At 37.4% G+C, this 25374-nt stretch overlaps 1 protein-coding gene, 1 long non-coding RNA gene and 1 other non-coding gene across 3 annotated transcripts; 2 read left to right on the top strand and 1 right to left on the bottom strand.

Moving 5' to 3' along the window:
* Positions 1 to 888: 888 nt before the first annotated feature.
* LOC126410697 (uncharacterized) lies at positions 889 to 3877 on the top strand. Its single transcript, XR_007575196.1, has 3 exons — positions 889 to 1224; positions 2755 to 2806; positions 3323 to 3877. It is a non-coding gene; the product is annotated as an uncharacterized LOC126410697 (long non-coding RNA).
* A 3325-nt stretch (positions 3878 to 7202) lies between these two features.
* LOC116267357 (U2 spliceosomal RNA) lies at positions 7203 to 7403 on the top strand. The gene has a single exon (XR_004175576.1). It is a non-coding gene; the product is annotated as a U2 spliceosomal RNA (small nuclear RNA).
* Positions 7404 to 7959: 556 nt separating this feature from the next.
* Positions 7960 to 13853, bottom strand: LOC116267011 (uncharacterized). Its single transcript, XM_031648554.1, has 8 exons — positions 13762 to 13853; positions 13042 to 13093; positions 11848 to 11931; positions 11096 to 11350; positions 10374 to 10535; positions 10220 to 10273; positions 9000 to 9164; positions 7960 to 8340 (listed from the first exon to the last, which is right to left on the bottom strand). Exons 1-8 carry the CDS (start codon positions 13851 to 13853, stop codon positions 7960 to 7962), a joined length of 1245 nt encoding a protein of 414 aa, XP_031504414.1.
* Positions 13854 to 25374: the final 11521 nt, after the last annotated feature.

Below are 25374 nucleotides of genomic sequence, written 5' to 3'. Positions count from 1 at the left end.
TAATATAGAGAATGTCAATTCTTCTCTTTCACTGTCTATATTTAACGTAAGTCTGGTAAAAAGTAGTGTTTCTATCACCCCAATTTAACCAATCAATTCTGGCCTTTTGCTTCCAAAATATTTAAGTCGGCTCAGTTTCTCCCTTGGCTACCGTTCATAGTTAGTATTAAATCTGCCATATATAATTGTCAATGTCCCTTTGATTTTTGGCCAATTCTTCTTTTTAACTGACTTGATTTGAAGAGACATGTCCCTATAGCTGAGTTGGTTCCACCAAGCTAATTGCCTAGCGATATGCCAAAAACACAACATTGGACAGCCAAAAGTATTACATGTCCAACACCTCTTAGTTATATCTTTACACTCAAGACTGGCACCTAGTAGTTAAAGAATCTAAATTGTTTTTTGCCCCACAGTTATCAACCCAAATGTTTTTCAAAAAGACTGTATTTTATTTTCATCCAAACGAAATTCTCAATTATTTGGGTTTAAAGTTTTAAACCTTAACCCCAATCCTAAACCCAAAACAAATTCGCGACTATTTGATCCAAAATGAATCTTGTGTCTGAACCCAAACACAAAATTCAAATTCAAAACCCAACTTTAGACGTGAAATTCAAATTCAAAATCCAACTCTTGGATCTAAACTAGATCCAAAACCGAAGATTAGATTCAAATTAAGAATTTCAAATTCAAGCTATTCAGCACCGCGTACACGTGCGCGGACCTTCCATTTGTTTTATGTTTCGTACTCACGCCAATGTGTAATGTGTTTTTGAGCTTACTCACTAGAATACGTTGGGGACCAATTGAATCTAAATCTGGATTTAAAATGCTCCTGGCACCAGGTGTTTGTGTAGAGAGATTTTTGTTGTTGATTAGATAAGTGCCAAAAATGAAGTATTTTTACGTGCAAATCACAGATAACTGAAAGCTTCACACATTCATTCTCTTCTTCTGCAACTTTCGGTGGTAGGTACCTTTGACCCTTCGCACCTGCAGAGAGTTCTACCTCTGCCTTGCCTGGGACGCCAGCTCGTTTGCCTGACGTTTGTGCTCCCTGAACAAACCCAAGGTCTTTCTCTCTTGCAAGAATATGCAATCGTGCAAGGTTCATTCCCCCTGAAGCTACTCACGCCATTGATCCCATACGTCCGACGACGATAGATTTTTACTGTCGATCCTGTCTATCCAATGATAGCCTGGTTGTGATTTAGGAGCAAGGTCTGCATTTCTCTCTCTCTCTCTATCTCTTCTTGCTCTTGCATTGTTTTTTGTTTTCATTTGACATTAGTTATTACTTGCAATAGTTTGGGAATTTTGCTTTTGATTTGGGAATAGGGCATTAAATCTCTTCCAGAAGAATCAATAGTAAAAGATTTCAAGCTTTCCATGGAAAAATATGATAATTAATAAGAAAGCCATAAAGAGGGCAAGGAAGATCAGTCTTCTTGCATGGCTTTTTGAAGCATCATTTCATGGAATCCTGCTCATTTCATTTCTTGATTTGCAGAGGAATTCTAGTAGTAGCATTGAGCTCATGTTTTTTCATTGCCAGCACTACATTACTTGTTTATGTATCTCTACGTTGACACACATTTATGATTTTGATCTAAGAAGTTAATCAACCTTGAACTTATTAAGAATCCTCAGCCTGAACATGATTGCCTATCTCTTGAATCTTATGCTTCAGTTCGTATAGATCGTTGTGACAATGCTTCTTCAATGCACACATTCTTGATATGTGACACTTAAATGTTTTGCAACATCTCCATCTTTTCCTCTCATTGTCATAATCAATTAGGAAATCACATTTTAGTACTTTCTACCAAATTTGTTATCAAGTTCCTGTATAACAACATAACAAACATGTCTATTAGAGACTTTAAAATAATTCATATTCACTTTTATCTTTCAAATTGAGACAATTAGCGTATGACCAACTAGATTCCTAAGTTAAGCAAGAATGTTGTCTTAATTGCTTGCTTAGAAACTTGAACTGTTGGTCTTAGAAGCCCCCAAAGCACACTAGCCATACGTGTTGTCGATGCAGGGGCACATGAAGGAGAAATGTAGTTATGGACTTGATTTTTATTAATTGTTTTCTTTTATGTGGATCCAGATTCAGGGATATGTTTTTAGTCTGTATAAAGGTTTTGACCTTATTTGTAATCAAAGATCAATTTCAATGAAACTCTAATTGTAATTTCGTGTTTCCTTTACCTTTTATGTTCCATTTCTGATTTTTATTAGTTTAGTTAGGCGTTAATCATGGATTAGAGGAGAAGTCATCTTCCCCATTGCATCAATTGTATTCTATCTGATTACACTTCATCATACTATCAACTCAAACTAGTGAAACTAGCTATCCATCTTCTTCTTGAAGAATCAACACGCTGAAGCTCCCATACCTTTTATAACTAAGCTAGACCCCATTGTGCCTCTTTGCTGATGCTTCATGGCCATTATTAGCCTGTTCACTGCTTGTGCACAGGTAGAAGATAACTGGTGCATTTCTTTAAGCATTTATTTGTTCTTTTGCAAGAATGGTGCTTTTTCCTTCACTCTCCAAATATAACGTGAGGTTCTTGTGCGACTTAGTCAGACATGGGAGATGCTGGCTTTGTTGTGTTGATGAGTTGAGGTTTCATGATGTTCCAGTACTTGTTGCCCTAGCGGCCTTCAGAGTTCAAATCTCTTGGTTTGATCTTTGATGCTTTGTCTTATTTTTTCCTTTTTTTCTTTAATGACCAGAGGTTGGAATGCTCCCTTACTATCAAGCTGATGGATTTTATTGCTTACTGAGGTTAGTTCTTATGTGTGGACTTTATTTGGGTTCACCTTTCCTTGTGAAATGTAAACATGCAAATATTATATTTTTGTTAAGGAAAAGTTCTAGCACCAATTTTTTATTGTGTTTGTCCTCCTAATGGAGTATAAGCATTTAAACAAAATATTTCTTTTTCCGATGGTAGCCTATTTTCATTTGTACTTTCTAATTGAATGTTTCCATTGTCCTCTACCAGGATAGTTCATCACATGCCTCCTATTTTAATGGTCTTTTGCATACTATGTGGCCTATGCATGAGCTTTGCTTTTAATTAGATTCACCTCATGTGTGAATCGACAATCTGATTAAATGGTGATACTTGTCCACATTTTTTCTTAGCTTTTGCAAACAGATGAAAGAACAAAAATAAATAGGTTGCTGTAAATGAGTGCCTCCCAGTCGGAGATGCCATCAAAGCCATTAAGTATTCTATGTACGTTAATATTTTTCCAACCATGGTCGCTATTGTATACTGACTGTTATTTTCCAAAGGATTTGGACTAGCAGAAAATGACTTGGAGGCTCAAGGTTCCCAGTGCCAACAGTGTGCAGAGCTTGAATGCAGATGTAGTAGATCCATACCAACTGGGTTATGTGACTCTGTGTTTAGCTAGCCTCAGGTTGAGTGCTATCAATTGGTTGAGACTCAGGCTTTAGAACCCGCTAATGCTGATGTAGACTGTTTCTCTTTATTCATCCACTCAAAAAAATTCTCTATATGGTTATTTTGGAGATCAGAAAGCTCAACTTGCAACCTGTTGACTGTGCAGTCAATCTTTTAGCTCAATTACTTGAGACGGGCTTTTGCTTACTGAAGCTTAGATAAAACTCTAAGCATGGGACAGCCCATGGCTTCTTAAGGTTAGATAAAATACAAGTAAAGCATATCATATCAGCATTCTTTATCGGCACTCTCATCAACCAGCCCATGATTTTCCCTTTAAAAACTAATGCCCACCTCTCTTTATGTTGAGGACAATGTGGATAAGATAGGAGGAAGTGTTTGCATCAGTGCTGACATGTTGGTAGTGGCTCATGGCCTCCCTTTTCTGGCAGGGTAGGTGGAGTTGGCCTTTGATGATGCCTTGTTTAAAACTTTGGGAACTTCATTTTGCTCATGTCCTCTTATTGTGGCCATTGAAAAGATCATAACATCTAAAGGACTATCTGCTTGATGCTGCTTTGTTCATATGTTAATGTAATGCTTTCCAATGTATGCCTAGTTTGCCTTCTGCATCACTTATTGAGGTTGGGTCTTGTGTCCTTTTGTACTGATAACTGTGATGAGAGCAATTGGATGGGAAAGGGACCTATAGAGAACAATAATCAATGCTTGGTTCTTTTTCTTTTTGGCCTCTTCTAATCAAATCCAGTAGTAGGTGCAGAAATCAGATCTAATAGCTTGGATTTATGTCAGTTGCCCATTTGAAATTCTTGTTATGATATGTGTTGGTCTTGCATATTTCTTGTTATATATATACTCTAACAAGAACTGTTCAAATGGGCAGCCGAATAGACCCAAAGCGCCAAGTAGTTTAGGCTGTAAAAGTTCCTTCTCCAAATGACAGCTTTCTAATTTTGTGAACTTCCAATATGAAGCCCATGTAAAGTATGTTAATAAGGGTATTAATTGAAATTTATTGTTTTTCTTAGTTTAGTTGTTATTTTATATTTATCAGGGTTCCCTCCACAAGCTTATGGACTCAAGAAAATGCTTTGTATATTTGAAATAATTTGTGGACTTGTCCTCTTTTAATTTATATGGGCCAACAAGAATGATTGCCCCAATGTGTTTGTGAAGCAATGGATTAAGATTGCTATTTGCTTTATGTGGAAGAAGTGTAATTTATACTATAGGTGTCCTGATCCCGATTCTATGGATGAGCTTATGAGAAACATAGCCTTGAAGCAATTATATAGAGACTCTTCAACTATCATAGGCTTATGAAAACTTCATTGACTATGGAGGAAATGGATTCATAGTAAGGCTTTGCAAAAAAAAACTTCAGTCAAAATAAATTTGAATTTTGGTTTCGACTTGTTTTTGAGCAAAAATATCATTTTATAAGTATTGATATGAAAAAACTGCACCATTAGCATTTAACAAATCAATGAATGAACCATAACTAATGGTAGAGCCAAAAACTTTATGGAGGGGCACTCATCCATAGATTTGGGCACTCATATATATGAACGCAAAAATATTTGAAGATGTTCATGTGAAAATAAAAAAATATTAAGGGACTTGTGTGGCCCACTGCCCACACCAGCCCATATGTGGTTCCACCGCTGACCATAAGTATTAATTTACTTGATAGATGATCATGTTGTTGTTGTGCGATGGACCTTCTTTGACATGAAAAGTAACCTTCTTTTGTACAATAGCTTTCAAACTAAAATTCTAAGAGAAATTCAGCACTAAGGGAGACATTAGGGAATCAAAGTAATTTCATACTATTAATGATGGTTGCTTGCATTTGAGCAAGACACATAACAAAAGGCTAAATACAAAAGGAACCTGTTAATAATAAAAAAAAAAAATTACCAATTTCAGGCATCGTTTCTCTATTGTTGATCAATTTGAAAATGGTATGACATGCAACTATAGCTTGATTTGAAGTGGGAAAAAATGGAACTGGGTCTTTTCTTTGTTTAGAGTTGAGAAACTTAGATATGTTTTTGGGGACACTTTGTCTAAATTGCTTTGTTAATACCTTTTTGAGTGAATAGAAGGAGTATTTTATCCTACCACCTAGAAGAGAGCCGAAGTTCTGACCCAACCCCTCATCCTCCTAGCGTATAGGTCTGCTTTCGGTGCTGGCCCTACCGCACTTCAGTTGAGGCCTGCTTTCGGTGACCTCCTTTTTGCAGCACAAATAGTTGAGGCTCTGGGGATTTGAAATGGGAATGGCCACTTACCAGCCCCTGCTACCTTTGAGAGCTTCATTTTGCTCATGTCTTCTCATTGTGGCCACTGTAAGATCATAAGATCCCTTTTCATGGGTGCCTTCCAGCTGCTTTCATCTAAAGGACTATCTACTTGATGCTGCTTTGTTCATATGTCAATGTAATGCTCTCCAAGACATTGCCTCATATGCCTTTTGCTTCATGTGTTGAGGTTGGATCTTGTGTGCTTTTGTACTGAGATGAGATCAATTAGATGGGAAAGGGTCTGTAGAGGCCAATAATCAATGCTGGGTCCCTTTTTCTTTTTAGCCTCTAAAATCAGATCTAGTAGTAGGTGCAAGAATCAGATTTAATAGCTCGGACCTATATTGGCCCATTTGAAAGTTCTTGTTGTGACTATGTTGGTCTTGCATATTTTGTCTTATTTATAAACTTATTTATAAACCTAACTAGGACTGTTGAAATGGGCAGCCGATGTAGATCCGGAGCACCAAGTAGTTTGAACTGTAACAGTTCCCTCTCCAAATGGCAGCTTTCTTCTTTTGTGAACTTCCAGTATGAAGCCTTTCTAAATCATGTTAATGAAGGTTCTAGTTGACATGTCTTGTTTTTCTTAGTTTAGATGTTATTTGATATTTATCTAGGTTCCATCCACATGTTCATGGACTCAAGAAAATGCTTTGTTTTATTCAAAATAATTTGTGGAAATCTCATCTTTTAATTTATATGGGCCAACAGAAACGATTGGCCCATTGTGGATACGAAGCAAACAGATTCAGATTGCTACTGCTTTATGTGGAAGCTGTGCATTGTAGAGGTATCCTGATCCCGATTTTATGTATGAGCCTACGGAAAACAGAGCCTTGAAGCAATTATGGAGAGGTTTTTCCACCATCGTAGGCTTATGAATTCATTGATTATGAAGGAAATGGGTTGGCTTTGCATAAAGAACTGCGCCGTTGCCGCTTAGTGGATCTCAGTCAAAAATAAATTTGGTTTGTGGTTTCCATCTGTTTTTTTAGCTAAAATATCATTTTATAGTGAAATACGAACATTCAACCGGTTCTGGCTTACGAGGGTCACTCCCAGAACAAGAAATACAAACAAACTTTGACTCTAATCTAATCTGAGCAATCTCTCGGTTCATTACAGATGAGACTTCGTATTGATCAAGACATTCACTAACTAAATGAGTATACCAATTAGTTATTAGCTTGATGAATACAAATTATGGAGTTTTTAAACTAAATGCGTTTCCCACTTAGCTACGAACTTCATGAATGAATCCCATTATCTGCAAGCTAAATTAGAAAGAAATCCAAAAAGAATCGAAGATCCAAACCCAATTTTGGGCACCGAGTCTCATCCAAAGGGGATCGTTTATTTAGTCCTGTATCGAAAGATTTTGGGCGGTGAAGGCCAGTGGGATGACGATAAAAGGAGAGGAAGGGAGAGGGTGAAAAGCATACCTTTCTCGGCCTTTTGGCTAAGATCAAGTGTAGTATCTGTTCTTATCAGTTTAATATCTGATACGTGGTCCATGTGACCACACGATATTAAATTAATTTTTTGTGGGGGAGGTTGGCCGCCACCGGTAGCTTGCTACCGGGGCCTCCTCGAGCGTCGCCCTTGCGTTGCACTACTGTTCGGGCCTGGCGCGCCCCTACCAATATCTAAGTCAAGGTTTTTATGCAGCTATTAATAATTCTCTGAGCTTCGGTCATACTACCTATTCCAAAGCTAGTTTCCAACAACATTTGTTGGTTCAAACTTTGCTCCAAGTGCTAAATTCGAGGTCGGCATAGAAAAGTGTGGAGATAACAACATTGAGGCTTTGGTGCGGGCAACTTCCCATACCAGCCCATATGTAGCTCCACCAAGGTACTTGATAGATGAACTTGTGTTTCCATACGATGGACTTTCAAAAACCTCCCTTAGCAAGCGTTTGTCTGCACAGCCCAAGCCCCCAAGCCCTGGTGAGAAGTAGAAAGTCAAGGCGGAAGTGGGCGGAGCTAGATAGGCATCTGACCAAGTAACCTCCCTTCTTACAATTGCTTACATACTAAAATGCAAAGAGAAATTTAACGTTAAGGACAAAATTAAAGAATCAAAAGCAGTTTCATATGATCAAATGAAGGTTCTTTGCATTTGAACAAGACATATAACAAAAGGCTAAATGAGAAAGGACCTTATTAATAAGCAAAAGGAACAAGGTAGCCATTTTAAGGACACCTATCTTTATCATATCCAGGACCACCCAGGGTTACATAGCAGCCACGTTCATTATCAGGCGGCCAAATAATTACATCATAGCAGTTCGGAACTGTGGAGAACTTTTGAAGCTTATCGGTCGGATTATATACCTCCATGTTCTCATCAAATAAGGCCATGTTGCTGATGTAGGCAGCTTTCCCTATTCCTTCCTGTGGAAAATGGCCACTGCCCATCTGTGTGATTGTGTGCTTTCCAGTACTCCTCTTGTTTACTATCTCTCCTCCCCAATCAACCTGAATGGCCAGGGAGAATCTGCCGTCGTAATTTTCTTTTGGCCAAAACCCGATCAGGTTGCCGTCAATAGAAAGATCCCAATCTTCATGTTCGTTCTGTTCACCATTAAAATGCACTAGAAATCAATCACATACAACTTTTTCTTCTCATCTATAGTTAAGTTATACTTCATTGAAATTTTACTTTGTTTTGATAATGTTCATTTAGCAGCTAGAGATATCTAATTAAGAGAGGATCCCAACTTGGATTTTGATCTTTACTTTGGTGCAACTAAAAAAAGCAAAACATCAAAACCATGTCAAATTTTTGCATTTGTAAAGCTTACAGCTCTAGAATCTCTTATCGTGAAAATCATTAGTTATGATGGTAATATAAAAAAAATCATCTCAATAATATAAGGTAAAAGGCAGCAACCTACATTGATCCATAAGCTATGTCATTTGAAAGGAAATAGGGCTTCAAAATTGGTAGTAACATTGATGAGCAGAGTTAAGCCTAGCAAAGGGCCACGCTTGCGGCCCTCTGGCGAGCTGACCCATTTCCAGGCTGTGCTGAGCCCGTCCAGGCTGGGTACCCATGGTTGAACTACAAATTCAGCATTGACCGACTCTCTTGTGTATGTGTGTGCGTGTGTGTGTGTGTATATATATATATATATATATATATATATATATATATATATATATATATATATATATATATATATATATGCTAGAGGGTTTCTACAAATAACAATGAAAAAGAGGTTACATACCGTTTTTATGCTAATTTTGATTGCGTGCTGACGCCCTCCATAGTTTGAGGTAGTGAGTGCTTTGCCGAAGGGCATGTAATTGCTCTGTCTTACAAATTGCAGATTATTTTTCTCAACTGGTCTCTTCTTGTTCTCACCATAAAGGGTTGTTTTATAGCTGCTATTCTAGCAAATCACCAAAAATTAATAATTGTCAACATTCACCTTACATATCTTAAGGATTATGGCATTTCTACTAGTCATAATACCCACCAGCCACTAGAACTGCTAAAGGGAAATAAGAATTCATTAAGAGATTAATGCTTCAGCTATGATGAAATAGATCTAGCATAGAGGGATCATTGACCATAATTTTATATGGGAGACATGAAAAATTGAATGTTATTTGATAGAATGTGAAAGTTTTCTTCTTCCACCTAGGAAATTCTTTGAGAGTGTGTGTTACATGAATCAAAAGTAGGATCAATAAAAGTGAGAGTCGATTTGTCAACTAGCATGATCACATATATATTTTTGAGTTAGTATGCCATCACTGATACACCAACAAGACACACATTTGCCCAAGTATATTCCCTAGTGCATGCAGTATGAAATGATCACAAGATACTGGATCCCGATAAGAACAAGTAGTCAATGTTCATATCTGCGAATGTTCGTGAAAGCACAATGATTTATTCATCTTACAGTCCATATAAGATTGCTAAACAATGCCTAATTAGTTGTTTTAACTTACACTAGAGGTTCTTATCTAAGAGCTCGCTCTCCATTGTGTGGATTATATTTCAAAATAATGTGTGGCCCCCATACTGTTTAATAAAGCGGTACTTACCAGTATCAAGTAACATTAATATTGTATACTAACAACCTTGCATTTATAGTCGACTGATTTTTCAAATGTTTGTCCAACTTTATAATGTTTATCAAAAAACTTATATGTCAGTAATATTTTTCACAAAATAGACTATAACAACATGATCCTCAATCCAAAGTCCCTTCTCAACATGAGTCTCTATACTACAAACCATGAAATCATTTTCATAGTCCCCTTACTACAAAAAATCATGCCATCACCGACGTGTGGCATAAGTGTTGGTGACCTCGAGACTTTTTGCAACACAGATATGCGTTCAAAAAGAGATCAGCAAGGAGATCATGTCTGTCTTTTCTTTATATTTTTACAACGGTATTTCTGTTACTAGTGGCATAGGTAAGAAAATTACCGTAGTGAAGAAAAAAAACCGCGAAGCAAAATCTCCAAATACAATAGGATTCACCTTCACCATTAATCGAAAAAAAGGTTAAAGAAATCAATGTAACATAAAAAAAGGAAATAATTTTCCTCTTTATTGATGTAGAAACAAAAGCCAAAAATACCATCCAACCAGCTTCTAGTGTCATGACATTCCCTCCGGACACTCCTACAACCCATATTTGCATAACGCTTATCTCTGAACGTATCTCAACAACAGGTGCCCAAACATTAAGAGTTCCTTCTGCTCCGTTATATTTTCCATTTGTCGCCTTAACCACTGCATACTATGGTGCACATGCATCAGTTAGAACAATACATTAATAGATATACATGGTCAAGTTGTAGCTATGCAACAAATCAAAGTTGGTCACTAAGTTACATGGGTGCGCGAAACATTGCTGGTGCACCTGAGTTGACTCGAGTAAAAGTGCCGACGTGGGTGTGGGCGCGGGTCCGACGATTTTCTTTTTTTCTTTTCCTATCTTTTCAGTCTTCACCCTCTCCTTGCCTTTTTCAGTTAATAAAACTTTGAATTTTGCATGAGAGTAAGGTAACTTTGACAAAAAAAATTAAAAAATACACAAATAAAATAACTTACATAACGTATATATATCTATAAGCCTTAGCCACACCCCCACCTAATCTTTTTTGAAACTTGCACTTGCACTCGCACCCACACCGGCACCGGCTTCCGGCACTGCCGCACCCATGTGACATAGGTTGAGTAGTGCAGTTAAAAGTTTGTACTATATGCCCAATAATGACTAACAAAATGAAGAAGAACAAAGAAAGAAAAAGAAACTAGGGAGAGAAGAAAGGGCGTACTGGAAAGAAGATACCAGACCTCACGTTCTTTAGCTAAATCTTTCAGATCTAATGGCACAGTTCTGGATCCAGAAAAGAACTTAGCACGTGACCTTACAAGGTCATCGATAGCACTAAAATTAAGTGGTCCTGCTTTGGTAGCCTTGAGAAATGGAACAGTTCCTGGCGGACATCTCTCTTCTTCTAGGTCAATGCCTCCCGATCTGTCACTAGCCAATTCACGGGTTTTGTTTTTTGCTGCTATTGTTCCTTGCAGCATGAAATTTGCTCTCGACTGCATCCAGATAAATGTATACATAGAACATATCATTTTAATTTACCTCATACAAAATATGCAATATCAGATGTTGTCTTGGCTTGTTTTCATCAATCTACTGTTATGTTATATGATCTAAGGTCCAGGGTACTAAAGCTAAATGACTTAGAATGAAAGCTATAATAGTGCTATATACACATATTAAAAATTATGTGTAATTGAATTGAATTGTATAACATCAAAATTTATCAACTGTGTTCCTTCCTCTAAAAACATGTTAAATCTTGGTGACAAAAACTGAAAACAGAAGAGTGAATACTGATTACACAATCAAATGAAAAGTAGAGAATAGCCGTCTTTGGAACCCATGCCATTAAAGCCTCAAATAAGAGGTAGAGGACAATAATTTTTAGAAACTACGTCATTAAACCCTTCTTTCTTGAACCCTTATTAGAATAACAAAAATTTTCTTGTGACTAAATTTGAAATTGAAGAAAGATAGAAAGAAAGCATACTTGGGGATTTCTTCTAATGCGACGATCTCGCATAGCAGGCTGACTATAAAAGTCCACACAGTCAATCATGTCTCCATTATCCAACTGAAAATTAGAACACACTATTAATATTATAGGTGAGCAAAGAGACCTAAATATATATAGTGAGTGAATGACGACTCTAGCTATCCAGAGTCACTCAACCATCTAACCAGGGTCATTCATATGAAGCAGATGTATAGTGGAGAGAAAAACAAAGATAAAAAATGTAAAATAATACTATATGACAAAAATATCTATCACTTTTTTGCTTTTGTTTTTTTTCTTAACTGTCCATCATGCTTGATCCGATGGCCAAGGTTAGATGTCCAGTTAATTCTGAGAAAACCAGAGTCACCATTCAATATATATATATATATATATATATATATATATATATATATATATATATATATATATATATGTGTGTGTGTGTGTGTGTGTGTGTGTTCCATTTGGTTTTTCAATAAACAGCAGGGGTTGTTTTCAACCAAATTTTCTAGCAACACTCTTGATAACAACCATATTCCATCTTTTAGATGCAAATATTTCTTAAGCATATGACTATGAGCGTTGAAAACTTGTGATTTTGTGAAAAGGGGGTGAGAATGGGAAGGTGAACAATGTAGTATGCATGCTAGCTAGTGAATTACAAGAACTATGGACCAAATATAACAAATAAAGCTTCCTCTCCAACTATATATATGACTTCAAATAAGTGATTTGGATCAATATGTAGGTGGTTTTATAAGGACTAAAACAGGGTCATTCATTTTGGCTTTTTAACATCATATTGTAGTTGGGTGATCTCGAAATAATAATTACTTAAATGTTTTCAAGTTGAAAGAACAATAATCACTTTTCCCATGGTCTATTATCAAACAGCTTTTTCTATCTAGAACAAATAACTATTTAAATTAATCGAATAATAAAATAGGATAGATTTCAACACCTATATTGCAACACCCTAGATTAATGTTGAGCCAATCAAATAGGAAGAGGTAGGAACAACAAAAAGCACATGGAAAATAGGAAGAGGGATATATCGACCATGATGGTCTTCACTGGATGCTCGTCGGGACAATATTTTCTCTGGAGTCCTTCACTTTGCAAGCCATGATTGAAGATGACAAGGAGACACACAAGGAAAGGCACATACTGAGTCATCGCACTCACATTTGGTGGTTCAAGCTTGGCAGAATGTACAGCAAAATGAAAATATGGGCGCCTATCAAAGTGAAGCAATTGCCAATTTATAGTACACAGTATAGATATTTTTAGGAAAATATATAAAAACATGAAAAGAAGATCTTCTTTCTTGGAAATGAAGAGAAATTGCTCTTGTTTGGTGAAACCAAATCTGTATCAATTTAACTCATTTATCATAATAGTGGATACCACATACATACTTTTTAAATTTGATTAAAAAATGAGTGGTCACAGCTCACAAGAATCAATGCATGCCAAGTTTAAGGATTAGTTACTTAAAAAGATAAGTCTGGGAATCTTTTTTCCTTTTCTTAGATTAAAAGTTTAATGAATGTTTCAATCTAATTAACAAGTAAATTCTATTAAGATGATCAAACACATCACAGCAAAGCAAAACAGAACAACAATAAAATCCAAATCCATTTTGTGAGTGGGTTAAATCTCTTTTTACTTGTCTTTATCTATGAAAACCCCACGAATTACCTACAGTTACAAAATGTTGGTGAAATATGAGCATGGATCAGTAATGGTGTTTCCAACATTTGTGTCGATCATTGGTGGCCACCACAAATGTGCTCTAACCCCTCTGAAGTTGTATGAATGATACATAGGACTACGAGATAAAAATTTTCAAGTCTGGTGCCTATATAAGCACCACTCCAGCGTTTGTATCCATCATCCTCTCACCCATCCACCTCCGAGTACTTGCTTTTGAGTGCTTGAGTCCATCTCCCTTCCTCACTCCCCTTCCTTTTCTTCTCCACTCCCCTGCCTCTCATGTTGTTGTAAAAAGTGAACCGGCGCTTTTGTACTTAAGTCCAGCCCCCTTTTTTTATTGGTATCAGAGCCTAGTATGCTCTTGGTGTTGCAAGAGCGTACTAGGCTCTGATACCAATAAAAAAGGGGGGGCCGGATTTAAGCACGAAAGCATCGGTTCGCTTTTTACAACAACATGAGAGGCAGGGGAGTGGAGAAGAAAAGGAAGGAGAGTGGGGAAGGGAGATAGACTCAAGCACTCAAAAGCAAGTACTCATAGGTGGATGGGTGAGAGGATGATGGATACAAACGCTGGGGTGGTGCTTATATAGACACCAGACTTGAAAACAGATTACAATATGGAAAAGGAATAGGATTCCTTCTTGAACAAGCTAAATACTAACAAACAAAAACAGTTACATTCGAAGGAACTCGAAGGTAGACAGCTGTCGTGTGCTGAATGAGGTGGCAGTCGAACGTGTCCAAAAAGCCAAAAATTGCTACAGTGCGTTATAGTATCCGCCGAAGTGCTACAATAACTGTTACAGTGACTGCTATAGTAGCTGCTTCGTCTTTTCTTCAATGGAGAGCCACGTGTTCACTTTTTTGATGCGTGTAACATTCTTTCTTCTTTATTTCCTTTCACACAACATTGTTTTATATTACATAAAGAATGCTGACAACTACAACATTCTTCTAGAGGCTCCTCGAGATGATTTGCCTTAGGATGTGACCCAGTGCTTATCCTGTAGGGTGCGTCATAGGGTAAAATTTTTATGCCGAAAATTTACAAACGTAAAACCCAAATTTATCTTGGGGGATTTTCCTAAAGAGAAGTTTATCACGTTTCTTCTCAAACGGATGATGCTTAAGTTTTGCATGGGAAGCACTGCACCCAGGGAAGTTTAACCATAACTTTCGAGGGTCAAGTTTTGTCGATCTTGACAAACGTTAGACTGCAGGGTTAAGGACTCAACAACTTCGTCCCTACTTTTCTCTAGTTGTTTTCAATTTCTTCTATAATTTCTTCTTCGTATTGTTCATTATTATCCCATCCTCCGTCATCACCAACATTCCATTCATCTTATCATCACCTGTCCATTGGATGACTGCTCCAACATTCTGATGATCACCTGTCCATTCTGCAGGATTACTTTCGTGGATTTGGCAAAAATGTTCGCAGATGCCAGAATTTATCTTTGGAAAGGAATGTAAAATTTTTCAGTAAGCCAACTATCTGCTAAGAAAATGCATGCATTTCTGTCTTCAGCTACCATACAAGTAGTCTTTGTCCACCGGGCATGTTGGTCTACAGCAATTGTATAAGCTCTCAACTGCTTTAGTTGTGAATATACATCTTCTTCAATTAAAAGAGTCCTAAGAGTTTCTTCAAGAATTCTGGTTTGCAGGGGAAAGAGTGAAGTGTATATGTTGATCGTGATCTCCTATTTCGCTTCACAAGGGTATTCATACGAATGAGGAATAGATTCAATGTCTAAATTAACATAGTCATAAGACTTTATGTCTCCAAGTTTAAACATCCTTCTTAACGTATATACCAATCGCCAATGAAAATCAAGATGGTTTACCTGATCTTCTTTAGTAACCATGATCCGTTTTAAAAATCCTTGTTTCAGAAGAGTTTTGGGAGAAAGTTTTATTTCCTGGATCTCTTGGTCTTGCCACTTTCTAAGGTTAAGGGTGGCTTTTATAATTGAGAATCCTTGTTCACATTCACAAAAAGAATTTTCTTCATGGTGGTTGTGTCTGTGTTTCAACAGAGCAAATTCCAGACCAGGCTTTCTTTTCTTTGGATTTCGTCCCATTGTCTTTAACAGATTCTGCATGTCAACTTGTTCTTTTCTTTTTGTCTTCATCACCAAATGATAGATCTGTTCCTTGACTAATGAGATGTTTGGGGGAACTGTTTCTCTTTTTTCTCCTAATTTTCTGATTTCTTGGTCAACATGTTCCTTGAGGAGTCTGTTCTCTGATTCTAGAGCTTGTATTTTTTCATTTAGCTCTTCTTTTTATTTTTTTCGCCAACTTATTTCTGCTTGGGCTGCCTTTAGGCTTCGTTCGAGGGTAAGATAAGCATTTAAGCTTTGAGGTCGGAGGGGTATATGATCCATGGAGAGTTTTGGCAGGGTTTTGGACTGAAGTTGTCTGTTCTTTAGGTTTAAACGGCTGACTAATAAAGAAAGGATTTTTGGGTAAGAGGGATTTCTTTTGTTTTGCCAGAGGTTGACTAGAAAGAGATGATCTTTTAGATCAAGGATGAGGCCTGGAGAAGTTCGAAAGACCAAATTTGAATGAGGTGGGAAGATAGGTAATCCCAGGTTTGGGTTAATGGGTAACTGTTTTGTAGAGACCATTTTGTCCTGTTATAAAAAATATTAAGTGAAACAATGCATCTTGTCTACCGTGACTAATGTGTACATGCATATATGTTATTTGAAGAATGAGATGAAGATGCTCGAACTCTTACTTCTTATTTCGGATTCATAAACATCGATGTCTCTATTCATCTTTTAGAAGTCTACTTAACATGTCGGCTAGACGGTTGTTTTCTCCTTTTATATGTTCAAATGTTACTTTATAATTTTGGTTTATAAGGATATCCTTAAAGGATATCCATTTTCTCCTTTTAATTTGAGTGAATTCTGGTAATTCTGACTCGGGTATTGTCATAGATTCTGTTTTACCGACTGCTTGTTTGACAAATGCTTTCTAGGAGAACTTCCAAGGAAAAAGAAGAAATTTAGACATGTTGAATTCAGACATCATGTAAAGAGGAGGATAAAAGAAAAATTGAACAAAATTAAAATTAATAACAAAAGATTAATTTGCATTGCATATCAAAAAGAAGTTCTTAGTTCATAGAGAGGTCCTCTCATGAGACCAGACAAAAGAAGTTCAAGATTACAAAATTCGTGGGATGATTTGAAACAAAAGTGAACACTATCAGCCCACAAGATTTCCTTCAAATTTCTTCATGATATCCCAGTCTTCTGGTGTTCATCTGAAAAGGGATACTAATCGGCTGCAAGAGGCCATATTCATTTTCCCCTAATCCACTAAACGAACGATAACCACTTTTGAGAAGCAACTGAAATCCCTTAGGGTTTTTCATGAAATGAACATATAAGGGATGTTTTTGATAACTTGCATGATTGCTTGAAATGGTATGAGTACCTGTTTGCATCCCAAAATTTTCATTGGTTTTGGAGTGCTTCAAAAAAATAAGGTTTTTGTTTTGAAAGAGGAAAGAAAGGGACTCGCCCGTCGGTACGAGGATCGACCGTTCCCGGCGCCTTTACCAGGGGTAATCAACCCAAGGACTATGTTTATCATTGATGCATTTCGTTTTAACTAAAACATCTTTTTGATTCTATATGCGGTGTAGAAAATATTGAAAGTTTGGAGTTTCAAACTTTTGAAAGGGTTCTTGAAGAATTGCTTGAAAATGTGAAATGTTTTGAGGAAAAAGTGAAACTAGTAAATATCATTTGAAAAACTTGTGAAAACATTTTGAAATCACTTTAGTGTTCTCTTAAGACTTTAAGTAGGTTTGAGATTTTGCTCTAATTCGGTTACCACCTAGCTAGAGCTCCATCCCTTCTTGCTTAAGTTCCTTTAGAGAGGTGCTTGTGATCATAAGTGAAATAAAGTGGGTGAAAATGCATGAATGCATTTACCCTATATGATTGAAAAAAAGTAAAACATTCCTACCACAACATTCATCTAATATCATTCCTACCACAACATACATCTAAGATTTCGTTGTTATAATTATTATATATAAGAAGGAAAAGTTTTTGAAAATGGATAGAGATTGTAGACCATCAAGCATGATTCCAATATTGGGTCATTACTTGATTTGTGGTCTTATTGAAGTTGGTAAATAGAAAGTTCATGAGATGAGAATGTTAAGAAGAATACAAGAGATAAAACACTCTTATGAAAGGAAAGAGAGAGATATAGAGAAAGACATGCATACTTGTGTACATATCATCACATATAAAGAGAAAAAGATGTATTGATTCGAAGAGAAAGAGAGATTTTAGAGGAAAAGAAAAATATCATACGCATATATGGGTATGAGAAATGTTATAAGAGAAGATTTTTGTCTTGAAAAGAGGAATAAATATTTGAAAGAGAGGAGATGGAACACATGTACATACGTATTCATGCACATATGAAAATTTATAAAATAGAAAGTGAAAACATAGAGAGAGAAAGATGTGAGTCATCATGTTGGCATAAATGTATATAACATGTGTATACATCCATACCTTCACAAGATTAAAAAAAAAAAATCAAAGAACAACTTAAAATTACCAACTTCAAATTTAATGTGGGCCGGAGGGGAGCTTGGACTCATGCAAGAGTCTAAGCTAAGTCCCTAAGGCCATATTAGAAGGTTCTTTTTTAAAATGTTTTGGAAAATATGATTTATATAAGTATAGAATGTTATTATTTAGTTTGTTGTAAGGGATATATTTCTTCCACCGTTGGGTATGAAAGAAAATAAGCAACATAACGAAGCACTCGTTAGGGTTCCTAATGTGATGATTAAGAAAGAATCTAGCGCAAAATGTCATGAAAATGCATATTAATATGTACATTTTCGTGAGGGTTTATCCCGGGTTGGACAAGTCCCAACCTCAAAAATTAATATGAAAATAAAGAGTCCCCAAACCACACTCTCATTCCCGCCATACATTCACATGTAAGTAAAGAACCAAGCAATCATGCGTGCATAATTTATAGATAACATTCAAGGAATGAAAGAAAGAAAGAGAATGATGGAAAAAGCAAAGTTCAATTAGGAGGGAAGACATGATGTAACTATGAATTGATATACCACTTCATCTTCTCATGTTCCCGGTGCACTTGAGTATAGCCTCTTGACTCTAAAATAGAGATTGAGAGCTATCTCTTTTGGCCATGGAGAAATGAGGAAGAGAGGAAAATAAGAGGAAACAAAAAAAAACAATAAGAATGTATTCATGAAAAGAAAGAACATGATTAAAATGAAAGATCATCTCATCTTTTCATGCTCCCGGTGCACTTTGAGTATAGCCTCTTGTCTCTAAAAAGAGATTGAGAGCTACCTTTTTTAGCCATGGGGAGATGAAGATGAGAAGAAAATATAGAAAGAGATACAATGTTATATTTAATAAAAGAGAAAACATGATTCAATCATGAAATGAAAGATCCTCTCATCTTTTCATGCTTCCAATGCACTTGAGCATAGCCTCTTGTCTCTAAAAAGAGATTGAGGGCTATCTCCTTTGGTCATGAAAAGAGGAGGAAAAAAAAAAAAGAAAATAACAAGAACAAGACTATATTGAAGAATGAAATAACAATAACAACAAAATATATCTATTAAGAAAAAGAACAACGACAACAAGAGACAAGAACAACAACAATATCATCTCATCTTCTCATGCTCCCGGTGCATTTGAGCATAGCCTCTTGTCTCTAAAAAGAGTTTGAGTGCTAACTCCTTTGGCCATGGAGAGATGAAGATGAGAAGAGAAAATGAAAACAACAACAAGACTATGTTTAAAAAAAAGAAATAACATAATAATAAGAATATTAATGAAAAGAAAGAAGAGAGAAATGAGAGGGATGAAGATTACATACCTCTAATGAGAAATGATCTAAGGAAGATGAACACATTCACTTGAAGATCCTCTTTTGAATGAAGCTCCAAAAGTGCTTGCTCTAAGTTGGAGAAGGAAATGGAAAGAGGAAGAGGGAGAGAGAGAGAGAGCTCAAGAGAAACTCTAAGTCTTCAAGTGAGAATACAATAGAGTTTCTCCCAAGGACCAATCTTGCCCAAGAGGGGGGATATGGGGGGTATTTATAGAGGATTTTAGAGCCAAAACCCAAAATTTGAATTTTTTTGACCTAAAAAGACTAAAATCACCCTTCAAAAAGAGATTTTTTGGCCAAAAGGAAGGGCAAATGAGTCTTGTCCACCCAAAAAGACTAAAATCACCCTCTAAAAGAAGGTTTTTTGGTCAAAAGGAGGGGCAAATCGGTCTTGTTTACCAAAAAGACTAAAATCACCCTCTAAAAGAAGGTTTTTTGGTCAAAAAGAGGGGCAAATCGGTCTTGTTTAAAAAAGACTAAAATCACCCTCTAAAAGAAGGTTTTTTGGTCAAAAGGAGGGGCAAATCGGTTTTGTTTGAAAAAGACTAAAATCACCCTCTAAAAGAAGGTTTTTTGGTCAAAAGGAGGGGCAAATCGGTCTTGTTTGAAAAAGACTAAAATCACCCTCTAAAGGAGGTTTTATGGTCAAAAGGAGGGGCAAATCGGTCTTAAATGATTGATTTGGATCTGAACTTGGGTTTTGGATCTAAAAGTAGTATTTTGGATTTAATTTGGATCTGAGAGTTCTATTTTGGATTTAATTTGGATCTGAGAGTAGTATTTTGGAAATCTTGTGTCTAAATTTGAATTTCGCACTTGGATAAAACATCATAGTCTTTTAGAAAAATTTGGGGTGATTACAGATGCCCCTCTTTGTTAATAAGCCGGTGTTAGCCGTGCTTAGTGACAAAGATAAACGCCACAAATTTTTCAAGCAAGATATTTTCATAGAGATGTTTCAGGCTTTATCCCTTACTTGAATGGGTTGTTTGAGCTTAAATTGCAGGTTTAACCCATTACCTGCATGGGTTTGCCGATTTCAAATTCAGGATTAACCCCCCTGAATGGATTGCCTTGACTTGCATCACAAGTTGAACCCTTTAACTGTGTGGGTTGCTTTGGCTTGTAGCACAAGTTTAACCCCTTTGCCTGCATGGGTTGCTTTGGTTAGCATTGCAGGTTTAACCCCTTGCCTGCATGGGTTGCCTTCATATTGCGGGTTTAACCCTTTATCTGCACGGGTTGCTCTCAAGCCCTGAGCGATAAAAATAAAAATGCCCCAGTGTAATTGTCATGTTTTACAACTGGAAAGAATCTAGATTGAATAGTCGATGTGGAAACACAAATGTTTGACATTGATTGGAAAATGAATACAAGAGAACTAGGCATAAAATTTCTTGAGGTGAAGGGCATTAACAGGATCGGCAAATTCCACCCCATCAGCATCAATTAGTCGGTATGAATTGTGGGGCAAAACTTCCTTAATGACATATGGGCCTTCCCAATTTGGTGCCCACTTGCCTCGTGGTCGTCCTCTCAGGTACACTGCAGATCGTAGGACCGAATCATTCACTTTGAACTGTCTCTCGATAACTGACTTGGCAAATTGTCTGGCTACCCTTTGGCGATAAGCTTCAGCATGTTCAGCCGCTTTTAGCCTCTTTTCATCTAGCAAATCGAGTTGCATTAGCCTTTTTTGTTGATATTGAGTAAGAGAGAGCTCTATGAGAGAAGCGAACTTCAAAGCAGGTTTCAACACATGTAATGGTAGAACCACTTCTGTTCCATAGACTAGCTCTGCTGGAGTGGCATTTGTTGGAGTTCTCATAGTGGTGCGATATGCCCATAGAGCGTTGTACATCTTTTCATGCCAATTTCTTCCTGTTTCTACTGTCCGTTCCAAGATGCGGATCAGGATCTTGTTGGTAGCCTCTGCTTGTCCATTGCCTTGGGGGTAATAAGGAGCTGAAAAATGGTGCGTGATGTGGTATTTGCTGCACAACTGCCTCATCTTTTCATTCTTGAAATGAGTTCCATTGTCTGATACTATATCATGAGGGACTCCAAATCTGCAAAGAAGATTTTTGTGAATGAAGGACACTACATGACGTCCTTCCACTGTTCTAAGTGTGACGACTTCTACCCACTTGGTAAAATAATCTGTTGCAGCAAGAAAATACTTATGGCCGTTAGAAGCTGTAGGGGATATCGGTCCGACTACGTCAAAGGCCCACATTGAAAACGGCCAAGGAGATGTCACAGAATGCAAGTGAGATGCTGGGGCATGAATTACTGGAGCATGCAGTTGACATTCTTTGCATCTTTTGACAAATTGGTGACAATCTTTTTGCATGGTAGGCCAATAATACCCTGCTCGAATTATTTGTTTGGTGAGGGTTTGGTAACCAACATGGCCTCCACAATCTCCTCGATGTGATTCTTCAATTACTTTCTTTGCCTCATCTTCATCAAGGCACCGAGAGTATTCAGTGCTAAATCCACGTCTGTATAATACCCCTGCTAGGATAAAGTACCTTGCTGACATACGTTGTATTGCTTTTTGTTCATTTTTAGACATTTCAGTCGGGAATTCTCCGCTTTCAATATACCTTTTGATGTCATGGTACCAAGGCGTATCCCCCCTTGGATATGATGAACATGCGCCATCGTTTCAAAAGCAGGGTGTTCTAATCTTCCAATCTCAAAAGAGCAGATTGCTTCATTGGTTCGAAAAGTGATGGTTGATCCTAAGCTCGCGAGGCCATCCGCAATAGGGTTACCTTCTCTCTTTACGTGAGCCAATTGTACTTCTTCGAATTGACAGATTAAGGAGGTAGCAATTTCTTGATATGGCACCAACTTTTCATCTTTGACTTGCCATTCTCCATTCACTTGGTTTATAATAAGCTGAGAGTCGCCGAAGGCATGCACTCTTTTCACTTGAAAACTCAATAAAGAACGAAGTCCTTGTATGAGGGCTTCATATTCAGCCATGTTATGGGTACATGGAAAATCAAGTTTCAAAGAGTACGGGATCATTTCGCATTCTGGAGTGATGAGTAAGATGCCTATGCCTGCTCCCATCACATTTCTGGACCCGTCAAAGTACATCTTCCATGACGAAACCGTTTCCAATCTTAGTACATGTTCATCTGGAAACTCATCATTTGTTCTGATTTCTTCGTACTGAGGGAAGTCTGCTAACTGATCCACAATTGTTTGTCATTTGATTGACTTTTGAGACACATATTCAAGATCATATTGCATCAACAGAACTTGCCATTTTGCGATACGCCCATTAAGGAATGGTTGTTCCAAGATGTACTTGAGAGGATTTAGTTTGGAGAGTATCTTGACCTCACAAGCCAATAAGTAATGTCTCAACTTCTGACACATCCAAACCAATGCCAGACAAGTTTTCTCTATTGGAGAGTACTTCTTTTCGTACTGAACAAAAGTCTTGCTAATGTAATAGATTGCATATTCGATGCGACTTCCTTCCTCATATTGTGCCAAAAAGCCGCCACATGCTGACTCATTCACTGTGATGTAAAGCAGCAGTGGTCTTCCCAACGTTGGTGGTTTTAGAATTGGTGGATTTAGAAGGTATTTCTTGATCCTTTCGAATGACTGTTGGCATTCAAAACCCCATTCAAACTTGACACCTTTCCTCAGTAGCTGGTTGAATGGCTCGCATCTCATGGCCAGATTGGAAATGAATCGTCTGATGGATTGGATTCGTCCTTGCAAGCTTTGCAACTCCTTGATATTGGTAGGTGGTGGCATATCGATTATTGTCTTGGCTTTTGTAAGATCCATTTCAATTCCCTTTTTACTGACCATGAAACCCAACAGTTTGCCTGACTCAACCCCAAACACACATTTTTGAGGATTCAGGCGAAGCTTGTACTGTAAAAGCCTCTCGAATACTTGGGCAAGAGTTTCAATGTGATCTTCTCTTGTCTTGGATTTGATCAATATGTCATCGATATATGCATCCATGATTTTATGCATCTGGTCATGGAAGATGGCGGCCATGGCTCTTTGATAGGTTGCTCCAGCATTCTTCAACCCAAATGGCATTACCGTGTAACAAAAAGTACCCCATGGTGTAGTAAAAGCGATCTTAGGTTGATCTTTGACTGCTAATTTGATTTGATTATATCCCGAATATCCATCCATGAAAGAAAACATTGCATGGCCTGCAGTACTGTCTACCAATAGATCAATGTTTGGAAGAGGATAATCATCCTTCGGTGTGGCTTTGTTCAAGTCTCGAAAGTCGATGCACAACCTAACTTTGCCATTTTTCTTGGGGACCACCACGATGTTCGCCAACCATTCGGGGTAATCGATGGCACGAATGAATTTTGCCTTTAGCAAGTCCTCTAGTTCTTCTTTTACAGGGCCTTCTAGTCGAGGGTCAAGCTTGCGCAATTTTTGCTTAATCGGCTTGCAATTAGGATTTAAGGGCAAACGATGTTCAACCAATTGGGGGTCTAAGTCTGGCATATCTTCATAAGTCCAAGCAAAAGCTTCTTGGTTACTTATAAGAAAGTCCACCAATCTTTTCTTCTCATTCGCTGACAAACTGGTGCCAATTTGAAGAATTTTAGGATCTTCACTGGTTCCAATATTAATTTTTTCAATTGGATCATTCACCAAAGATGAGGGATGCTCTTGTTTCTGAATCTGAGTGAATTCTGGTAATTCTGGGGGGACTTTCGTGGAAAAAGAATAAACTGAGACATATTGAGTTCCGACATCCTGTAAAGAGGATAAAGGAAAGAGTTGGACGAAATTGACAACAAAAAAATTACTTGCATTTGCATATATATAAAAAAAAGTTCTTAGTTCATAGAATGGGTTCTCTCATGAGACGAGACAAAAAGATGTTCAAAATTACAAAATTCATGGGAGGATTTTGAAACAAAAGTGAATACTATCAGCCCCCAAGATCTTCTTCAAATTCCTTCATGATATCCCAGTCCTCTCATGTTCATCTGAAAAGATATGCTAATTGGTTGCAAGATGCCATCTTCATTTTTCCCAAGGCCAGTGAATGGACGGTAGCCACCTTTCAGAAGCAACTGAAAACCCTTGGGGTTTTTCATGAAATGAACATACAATAGGTGTTCTTGGTAACTTGCACGATTGCTTGAAATAGCATAAGCATTCCCGGATGGTTCCTCTATCTCCATGTTTTGCATCCATTCTTTCAAAGGTCTGTCCTTTGTTGTTCTTATGCTCGGTACATCTACCGGATCAATTGGCCTAGGGAGCATAGGTTGCATCAACCTCTTGACCGGATCCTCAGCACGGACAGTGATGACTGATGGACCAAAATTCCATTTTAGGTATTGATGAAGAGTGGATGGGATCGCTCGTACTTGATGGATCCAAGGTCGTCCCAAAAGCAGGTTGTATGATGGTGGTACGTCTACCACATGAAATACAATGCAATGGCTAGTATTTTCAATGATCACATTCATGTCGAGGGTACCTTTGCTGTTCATGCCTCGGCCATCGTATCCGTAGATCTTGGTATTATCAGAACGATATTCGTTTTCACGAAACCCCAATGTTTTAGCCGTGAGATCAGGACAAATATTCAAACCACTTCCTCCATCAATCAAAACATGTGGCACCGTCATCCCATTGACCTGAACAACGATGTAAAGAGCATCTTCATGGAAATATCCCCATTTTGAGAGGTCTTTTTCTGAGAAGGTAATTGACTGATTTTTAGAAGCTTGAATCGAGTCTCCCTCATCCATACGCTCTTCCAAGGGGAGAACGTCCAAATAGCATGGATCTTCATCTGAGGAGTCATTTGATGATTCGTCGCCTTGTAAGATAAAAGTCTTTGGAATCATAGGA

This window comes from Nymphaea colorata, chromosome 13, assembly GCF_008831285.2.
Source record: "Nymphaea colorata isolate Beijing-Zhang1983 chromosome 13, ASM883128v2, whole genome shotgun sequence".
NCBI lineage: Eukaryota > Viridiplantae > Streptophyta > Magnoliopsida > Nymphaeales > Nymphaeaceae > Nymphaea > Nymphaea colorata.
The sequence above is the reverse complement of the archived record's forward strand: the minus strand, read 5'-3'. Positions and strand labels throughout refer to the sequence as shown.